Source organism: Trachurus japonicus, chromosome 20 (assembly GCF_045865225.1).
Source record: "Trachurus japonicus isolate A0001 chromosome 20, Traja_1.0".
NCBI classification, from domain to species: Eukaryota; Metazoa; Chordata; class Actinopteri; order Carangiformes; family Carangidae; genus Trachurus; species Trachurus japonicus.
The window spans coordinates 15,821,625-15,831,875 of NC_140926.1; the positions used below are offsets into that span (position 1 = coordinate 15,821,625).

General features: G+C 42.1%; 1 protein-coding gene across 1 annotated transcript; it reads left to right on the forward strand.

Annotated features, from left to right (window-relative positions):
• Positions 1–1,921: 1,921 nt before the first annotated feature.
• htr5ab (5-hydroxytryptamine (serotonin) receptor 5A, genome duplicate b) lies at positions 1,922–9,685 on the forward strand. The gene is made up of 3 exons (XM_085763373.1): positions 1,922–2,097; positions 5,386–6,166; positions 9,071–9,685. The coding sequence occupies exons 2-3, from the start codon at positions 5,459–5,461 to the stop codon at positions 9,401–9,403; spliced, it is 1,041 nt and encodes a 346-aa protein (XP_085619499.1). The 5' UTR covers positions 1,922–2,097; positions 5,386–5,458; the 3' UTR covers positions 9,404–9,685.
• Positions 9,686–10,251: the final 566 nt, after the last annotated feature.

The window sequence follows — 10,251 nt, forward strand, 5'->3', positions numbered from 1 at the left end:
AGGGGCACACCGCTGAATTTATGTGGCAGATTTAGCAGCAAAGTCCCTGATCTGAGACCACATCCCATTTTTCTCTCTGGTCTTTTACCGGGACCTACAACATAAAAGTTGTATTTGCTGACAGTGTTAAATTCTGGTTGTAATAGGAATAATTGATGACCAGCTATTTATGGGGCTGAGACTAGTCTGGAGGGACAAGGTCAGAGATGTGATTTACAGTAATGTGCAAAGAGAGAGAAAAAAGACCTCAGAGAGCAGAAGGAGTGAGATGCACGTTTAAGTGTGAGCAAGGTGAGCATCTATGCTTGGGACAGCACACTGTGTGAATTTTCTGGTGACAGACTTAAATGCTAAGCTTGATTAGTGCATGATATGAGCCCTCCTGCTATTTCCATCTGAGCCCTTGCTGCACAGCCATTTCATCAACCCTCGAGACAAAAACGGCTGAACATCTGAAAGTGCAAGTATGTCATCGGTTTTAATAAGGACTGCTTTGCACTGACACTTTAAACTGGTTGCATTAATGCCTTCATAGCCCCATAATTAACGAGATACAATATTTCAAGGCAGGTTATATAGCAGTGACTGCAGAAGCAACTGCTAAGCTGATTTGAATTTGTGCATCAGCATCACCTGTGTGGGGGTGTTGAAGGGGGGAGGAGAAGTAGTAATTGGAGGGGTTGTGAAGGAGAGAGGGAGAGGGCACTACAGCTACTCAAACATTTTTTTTTCTTTCCTCGCACCGGGGTGATGTGATAAACTCCTAGTGTGCCTTAACATGCGTGCAGCTGCATATTTCACAGTTATTGACTGAGCCAAGCTCAGCCACTTTAAACAGGTGTTTCAAACAAGTTGTGAGGATTAGATAGAAGTGTTCGCACAAGCAGCAATAAACACACTGTAACCTCTAAAGGTTGCTGAGGTAAGGAGGCTGGCCGCTCTCTATTGTGACCAATTACTATAAAACCATTGATTGTGGCTTACTCTGCAGCAGCAGCAGCAGGCAGCAGCGTAAAGTCAAGTGCATGCAGTGTTTTAACATGGGATTTATGCAGGTTGTGCTGCATCACACACAGGCTTTATTGCAGTGAACCAGCCTTTCATGGTGCTGAGGGAACAACTTACTGTATATATGTTTCCATTTATTATGAGTTGCTGTATATCTGTGACACTAAACAGCCAGTTTATAGTCAGGTCATTGCTCTTTGCTGGTGATGTGTGGTAATATAGGACATGGCTGAATGTCAGGTACCTTCTAGTCTGACATTATCAAGTTTGATAGGAACCATAAATCTTCTTTTAGATCAGCCTCACTATGGGCTTTACACAGGGAAGATATTCTCATTTTTAACATTAATTAGCAAGATAATTCTGTTTCCAAAATGAAAACATCTTCTAATCAGAGTTTTAGTGGACAGATGGTTTGTTAAACAGTGGAGTCTTGTAAGAGGAGGCGACTGTGACGGTTTAATTAAATGTTTTATCCAGGGAGATTTTCTTTGGACAGCCACGGGACAAAAGGAAGTGGCTCACTGGATATTTTCAAAGTGGAAATCCAATTGGAACTCGATTTCAAGTTGTCAACAAATGAGAATTTAAATTACTTTGCGGGAAATATGGATTCATTTCATTTGGGTGTGAGAAATACCACGGGGAGTTTCATAGGATCATCCATCATAACGCAGCAGGATACCTGTCTCGTGGAGCCCTCTGATCACTGCAGACTGAGACTAATGGGAAAGGAGGGAATGTTTCCTGAGCAACACTGAGAGTCTGCGGGGACCGAGCCTCCGTCCGCTCCCACACTTGACCGCCTCTGTGAAGAAAACACACTTGCGCACACACACCCATGCGCTACGCTACAGTCTCTCACATGCCCAAGAAAACGCAGTGTTTAGCAGTTCCCCCTTCCCGACCAAGAGCGTGGTTCATTCCAGCGAGATGTCTCTCCGCTGTCATCAACGCTGGAGCCGGGCGCTTCTTCAGTCAGTCCGCTGACAGGGGCGGCTGAGCGCGCGGGTGTAGATGGAGAGGTCGAGACCGAGCGGAGAACACCTCGTGCAGGACTCCCGCGAGCCCTAGCTACTACTGATGGGGGTGAGTTAAGACTGACAACCTGATGAGTTTTGTTTTTACAACAAGAAAATGTGATTTCCAAAGTGAGGATGCATCTGAGATTATGTGTAACAAGTGTTCTCCTGGCTGATGATCGTTTTGGTGCAGACAGGAAACCTCATGGGACAAAAGGGCACCCTGGGAGACTGTAGCCTAAATATTGAAATGGTAAAGTTATTACTCTAGGGGGAAAAACGCTCATCTCTCAAAAAGTGTGACATTCTATCCATAAAACACATGTGAATAGTTATTAGCTGAATAGTGTCAATAATATCCTTCTTCATTATGACATGAAAACAGGTTCCTGCAGGTGCAAGAGCTGCTAAGGCTTATCTGTTACTCCTTCAAAGGTTTGTTGTGCTGCCTTATTATCAGGACACATTCACATACGTCCCCCTCCTTAGCAGCCTGTGGCAGCTCCAGGAAAACTCTCCTCAGAGAAAGTAATGTGAGCGTTAACAGGGAAAGCTGTGCACAAAGAGAATGCAATTCACAGTATTGCTCTTTTAATCACCGGGGGTTGTGACAGCCTGTTTGGACACAAAGATGAAATGGAACTGAGATGTGAAAGTACTTTTTACCTGATAGCGCATCTGACAGCGTTCAGAGCGTTTGCTGGAAATGGTTTTAATCTGTCTGCTGGGAGAAAAAACAACATGCAAATGTATAGAACACAGCATTTACAAATTCATTTACAAATCACTTTTTTTTTTGTCTTTCAGAAGATTACATGGTGTGGCTGGAAATAATTACAGCAAAGAAAACAACACATTAATCTAAGTTCGTGGCCACCCATAAAACAATGAAACAGCATCTGGTGCAGTGTGGTTTCACTAACTTGTGAAGATCAGAAAAGAGTAGTTATTTTAGCCATTTTCACTTCATAATGAAATATATATGGCATGGGAAATATCTCCTTGCTTCAGCTCTTTTCTGTTAGAAATTACCATTACTTCTGTCCTGCTACTTGCACTAAAAAGTGAAAGTCCTCGCGATGTGTAATGAGATGTTATTCACCTTCCGTCCACGTTTAAATTCTCACATGCAGTTTACTGAAAATCCCCACAAGGGCCTGGAGCAAATGTGCCCAGTGAAGCAGCTGGCACCTGCAAGTCTCAAGACACTGATTGACCTGAAGTGATACTTAACCCATACGTCAGTCTTAAAACCCCTCCGGAATATTGATGTAAATGTATTCAGTTATTTTCCGTCGACAGCAGTGAACATGATTCCCCGTCTTCCTGTCTATCAGTATCTCTATTCTCACTCCTCTGCACTTAAATGCATTTGCATGTGTCTTCCTGCATTGTGTGTCTGTCTTTCACAAAGTGAATGACAGCCGCTGTCTGAGACACCTGGCCTGTGATGTCAGCAAGAGAAATTGTGGGATGGCTTTGCTGAATGCCGCATGTTTGATTGCCTATATTTCCCCCTTCATAACGGTTGTCCAATTTCATGGCTATTAGGCTTGTTAATAGGAGCGGGGAGAAGAGAGAGCACTGGGCCTATTGGTGTGCTTGGTTGGACCCTTTGATTAGAAGGCATGGTTTGTGATGCTAAGAGACAGCGTCACATGTCACATAAATACTGCAGCTGACAGGAACATGGTTTGTATTCTCGCTAGCCATTGGGCCTTATTGATGAAACCCAGTGATTGAAAGGAGGGCAGATCTATCTGACATGACCCATTGGGTGTAAAAACAGTACACACATGAATAAAACTTTTCCCTTCTTCTGAAGATTCTTTTTCCAAGGCTATAAATAATTTGGGGAAAAACAAACAAACAAAAAAAAAAACCTGTCATCTATTCATCTGATGGAATAATGTATCAGTGATACAGCTAAAAGTGATGTTACAGCTACAAGGGTATTATCCTGGTGAGTAGATCTTGCAATTTAAATCAATCTCAATTAGGGCCAATTATTCAAACTGAATTATATGCATTAGCTGCACTCATTATGGACACTTGCACTGTACCCAGAGGCTTGAGGAAAAACCTGAGCGAGCCTCATCCAGATACCCTCATGATAATGTCACAGGAGAAAACATGAAAAATGAATGATGATATTTAGTATTCAAGATGAAAGGTAAAACTCTGCGTTTAAGGTAGATAGACTAAGTCAAGGTAAGAAGCTGGGATCTGTATTTTTAAAAGCCTGGAGGGATTGTTCGGTGCATGAGTAGGAATAGGTTGAAGCAGAAACTGGGTTTTCATAAATATTACATTATGATTAACGATTGAAATTAACATCCTTAGTCAAATCAGGCGCATCTGAATATGCTTTTCCAAAACATGATGCATGAAATCATTAATGCCCCCAGTGACTCTGCTGAAAATGAAGCTTCTGTGAGTCAAATGTGGCATAGTTATCATAACAATGTACTCTGGAGAAAATGATGGATTTCTGATGTTAGCTAAATGCTTTTGGCTGTTTAACGCATATCATTTGATTTAAAGTGTTTAATTAATGTGGTCACCATAACAGAAGTTTGATGTAATTATGCCTCTTGCATGGTTGTACAGCAGCTGTTGTGAAGATCAAACTTGACAACATCTGGTGGTCAGTGATTTAAATGCATTAAATCTGGACTGCTGAAGATTGTGGAGTGTGGACTCTGCACTTTGCCCAGCTTCTCCTTTGAATGTATTGAATCTGAGACAGTTGTGCTAATACAGAGTGTCTCTTACTTAAAGTGAAAATAGATGCGGTTCTTCGTGAGCACGTAAAAAAAACGTGTAATGCCACAAATGCTTAACAGAGGGTTCTCTCTATTGGATATGAAAATGAGACATTCCCAAACAAGACCAATTGGGAGCAGAAAAGACGCCACTTAAAACACTTAATTTTTGCAATAGAGGCCTGACTTTGATGCAAATCAAAGGACAGCAGTGGGATGATGAAACTGAATATTTATGGTCTTTTCTAGACCCAGAGATATCCCAGAGTACTTTTGAGCCTTATTCACAGGCGATGAAATTGCACTTGAAAGTTGTGGGTAGGTTGCTTGACGGCAGAAATGAGAAATTCAAGTGCTTTTTACTATTGTGAGCAAATCATTAAACTACCTCTCTTGTGAATGACAAAGGGATGTACACTAGTGCATTGACGCAATAGCCAACCCAGCTGTACTTTTTTTTTTTTTTGCGTATTGCATCTTTAACCTTTGGTGAATTTTATGAAATACAAAATTATATTTTAGGCGTGACAGAGCTGACAAATTCGAGTCACATTTAAACAGCTTCTTCCTTTTCTCTCTTCCTGCTGCAGAATGCATCAACTGTTTGCAGAAACTCTGTTTGAATTGTCTTGGCCCTCGGCTGCAGAGCCGTGAGCAGCGACCATGACGTACCCCAACTCCAGCATACTAACAGCCAACTTCAGTGGAGCTTTGGATGGCCATGACTCCGGGGGAAACATTTACCGGCCCTTCTCTGTTTTCAGTGTGCTCACTCTTACGTTACTGGCCATGCTGGTGGTGGCTACTTTTGTCTGGAACTTGCTGGTGCTTGTGACCATCCTAAGGGTGAGGACTTTCCACCGGGTCCCCCATAACCTCGTGGCTTCAATGGCGATCTCTGACGTGATGGTAGCCGCCCTGGTCATGCCTCTGAGTCTCGTCCATGAGCTGAACGGCCGGCTTTGGAAACTGGGCCGCGTCCTCTGCCAGGTGTGGATCTCCTTCGACGTGCTCTGCTGCACGGCCAGCATCTGGAACGTGACGGCCATCGCGCTGGACCGCTACTGGTCCATCACCAGGCACCTGGAGTACACACTCAAGACACGCAAAAAGATCTCCAATGTGATGATAGCACTCACGTGGCTGCTGTCCTCCATCATCTCCCTGTCGCCTCTCTTTGGCTGGGGGGAGACATACTCAGAGGGGATGAAGTGCCAGGTGAGCCAGGAGCCGTCCTACACAATCTTCTCCACCTTCGGAGCGTTTTACCTCCCGCTGTGTGTGGTGCTGTTTGTTTATTGGAAGATCTACAAGGCTGCCAAGTTTCGGATTGGCTCCCGCAAGACCAACACAATCACACCAATGGCTGAGGTGATTATTCATTTTCTTTTCTTTTTTTAAAAATGAATTCTTTTTCTAAATACCCCATACCTGAGTTGCATCATCATTATCATCCTGTCATTATCCTCTATCTTAAATATCAAATCAACGGTGAGGCCCCTAACCCGCAAATATGGATTGCTTTGCAATTATTTATCATTTTTGACAGATGAGTTTTTCACCAGTAATCAGGGAGACCTAAGAATCTGATTTATGAGCATACGGACAAATAATTGGAACCATCCTGCTCATCAACAGCAGCTTGTTAATGTGTGTAGGCAGGAAGTAGAGGGCTATAAATATGACCTCCTCCATTTATAATGGGCCCGTGCACCTTTCTGGCTTTGGCGTTTCTCTAATCAGGAACATTTTCCTTGCGAAAATTGGCTTTGCACCCACATTTTAACTGCTGTCTTGATGGGAAAAGCAGTTTAAATGCTCCCCCAAAAGCACACCAATGATAGATATTACACTACATTTTAGAGACATCTTTTTCTTCCAAATATGAAAAGCTATTCACGGAAATCACTCAGCATCTGAACACTCTGAGAACTTGGCAATGATCCACCAAAGGAAGAAGAGGTTCACGGAGAAAGCATTTTTATATAATACATGTACTTTGAAGTTTTAGTTATGCATGTATGACATTGCATGGCCTGTAATTTGGATCACATGGTCAAGGTGGAACAACTGTCAAAGGAAATAGGCCTGTCTTTTATTTTTGCTTTCACAGGCTGACTTTTAAGTCCAGTTTCATTACACAGGCAATCACTCTTGTCGCTACAGCAATTAAATGGAATATGTGTTATTAGTAATTTTGCTTTCCACAGACATACCAGCAGCTTATCACTGCTTTATACGTGTCTCATTACACAAGGCAAAGTTTATTCTCATTATCTCCCAGCGAACGTTGAAGAGTCGAGACACCGAGCCCTGCAAAGTGTCGTCATGGAGCTGTGTATGACTGGTGGCATTAACATCCCAGATAATAAACCCCCTGCTCTCATCCATCAGTAACACCCACTCAAAGACATTCACATATACACTTACCATGACAGAAACAGGATGTATTGATAAGTATGGTGCACTATTTCTTGGCTTAGTGTCACAATTAACTCAACACTACTAATACAACATAATTTCATTTCATATGGTTCATATGACTAAAAACTAGCAGACTCCTATCTCCACAACAGTGCAGCGTCCTGTCTGAAATTCCTGACCTTCAACATATAAAGTACACTTGTCTTTGTCTCTTGATTGCATATACCCTTTTAACATATAAAAGAAGCAGATAAAAAATTCACAAGATAGAAAAAACCGTCATCTCTGCAAATTGGAGACTGCCCTCATCAGAGAATCTCAGTGGAGACTGATTCACGTTCCCTCTCCCACTCGTTGAGTTAGAGTCATCACACAATTAGTTTAGCAATAAAGACTAGAGGCAAAGGAGAAACAGTTCTTTTTTCTTTTTTTACCAGCACTACTAAAACTTACTTGATAATAAGTTATTGCCACATAGCCAGTGTTAGCATTTACACCAATATAGAAGAAACATTGCAAGTGCCTTATTGAATTTCACACCAGGTCTCTATAGGAGGATGTCTAGAGCAAGTAGTACTGCTCAGTTTATAACCTCATGTCTTGTAAACGCAACAACAGCAATCGAAACAGTGGAAAGTGAACAGCTCTTAATGCCAACATTGGCTCAGTAGCAATAGCAAAACATAAAATTGGCCCCTTTAACTTAGCAAAGCTTTAACTGTGTACAAATGACCTAAAAACACATGAAATATTCTTGATGCTATGTGTCTTGTTATGCAAGGCAGTGAAAAATTCTGTGTTTTGTTGTTTTGCATAAGGAAGTAATGGCAGGTAATGTCAACTGGAAGAACACAAGTGCAGAAATACTGTAGGCTACACTCAAATTAAGTAAGGCAAAAACTAATTCACAAAGGAGAGATGTACAGAAATACAGTAACTGCAGAAGTGTTTATGTTCCTGTTTATTTACATCATGTTACAAAAGATTATCAGGTCATGGGAAGAGATAGGACATTAAGCGTGAATCGCAGCGTCTTCGGTTGAAAGCACAACATCACACCTCACTGATCCACTGTATCAAGGAGGATTTGAGGTTAAACTGCCCAATTTAGCTACTGCATCTCTATATGATGCGTCTTAAACCATCCATTGAATATGAAACCTCCTTCCCAACAGCACTATGCTTTTAACTTCTGCCCTCTGCTGTAAATGGATTTGCTTCATCCATCTTAACAGTTATAGGCCCCCGTTGACCCATATTGATTCAACAAAAATTTGCTCCAGACTGAACATGTTTCTCCATCCTGGCACAGATATTGAACAGAGCACAACAACTTAGAGTGTCAGTCTGTCTATCTACAGCGTATACTTCCAGCACATTTTCATAAAAGCTGTTTTCCTGCGAAAGGGCCAAGGCGACTTGACCTGATAAACAGAAACTAAAGCCAGCCTTGAGCTGTGCTAGGCAACAAATAAAGAGACGAGTAAGTCAGCAGATGAATGTTGACATTTTCTTTTTCCTTTTCCTCGCTGTGCTGTATGTTTGTGAAATGCCACAAAATTGGCTGCTGAGAAATAATGCAGATTAAGACACAGCCTCGGCTTCATTCTCTGTGCTGTGTGTGAGTATATGAAACGAAAGAATATTGGATAGTTGATCCACCTGTTGATTCACTGTTCTGTTCAGCAGTGTATAATCCATCTTTTGTTAAGCAGCCGTAAAATTCTCACTTCGGTTAACTGCTTTCCTTTGGCCTACATTAACAGATATTGTATTTCTAATTCTAATGCTAGCCAGGTCTGACAGATTGATTAATGAATAGAGTAACTGATATTTCCTCTGATCTCCCAGGTAAAGGATGAAACTCAACAGCCTCAGATGGTGTTTACTGTGCGCCATGCCACTGTGACCTTCCAGACAGATGGGGACACGTGGCGTGAGCAGAAGGAGAAAAAGGCAGCTCTGATGGTAGGAATTTTGATTGGCGTGTTTGTACTTTGCTGGATTCCCTTCTTCATCACCGAGCTCATTGTGCCGCTGTGCTCCTGCGACATCCCGCCCATCTGGAAGAGCATCTTCCTGTGGCTGGGCTACTCCAACTCGTTCTTCAATCCGCTCATATACACCGCCTTTAATAAAAACTACAACAACGCTCTGAGGAACCTCTTTTCCCGACAACGCTGAGACACAGACTTGGCACACTCAGCTGATGCAGTAGCTACACCAGCACGCACTCCACAGTGTTACTCCTCCAGAGAGAACAGGACTAATCTGTCACTCCATCATCGCCCCAGATGGATGATACCTATAAACTGTGTCTGGAAAAAAAAAAACTGCCTTTGCGAATGTGTCATTTTTGTTTAGGTATTGTTTATTACCATGCTGTAGTAACCCCACAGCTGGAGTAAGACAGATGTGTGAGACACTGTATCCACACGGAGGAAGAATAAATTGGTCGTGTTGTGGCTGGAACGGATGCTTCATGTGTACATGTTGGTTTTCTCCCTGTCGCTTCATCCTTATTAGGGTGAAAGTCATTTTAACTCCCTCGTAAACAGTTACATCACCGTATGTGAGGCTGCTGGGAACCATTTCAAAGCAGAGCTGCAGGAAATGTTCAAGAAAAAGCTTTTAGAGTGAACATTATGAACCTTATAAATACTAAACAAAGAACAAGCTGCGGATTGTTTTCTAAATTAGACAACAAAAGCCTCATCATGGTAGATATGATTTCAAAGTAAAAATGTGTTTGTAGAAAATAAGGATTCAGGACCTGAAATAGTAAAGTGTTAAAATGTTAATATACTAGGTAGGTACACATGAACTCTCAGGCTTCACGTGCAGTTTATTCTCGCATGATTCTAGGTAAATGTGCAGTCTCTCCTCTGATGCTGAGCAGCTATAAAGCAGTTTTCCTCTCACATACACCCACACAGTCACATCCCTTTTATGATGGCAGGAAAACAGCAGAACAAGTGATCATTTCCATCATCTCATGAGTGGGTGCATTACTGAGTAACAGTGGCCACAAA

Bases quoted from the DNA above. Each gene is read 5' to 3' on its own strand.
- htr5ab (XM_085763373.1), top strand. From the start codon at position 5,459: ATGACGTACCCCAACTCCAGCATACTAACAGCCAACTTCAGTGGAGCT. The intron at 6,167-9,070 runs GTGATTATTCAT...CTGATCTCCCAG, and splicing joins CAATCACACCAATGGCTGAG to GTAAAGGATGAAACTCAACA.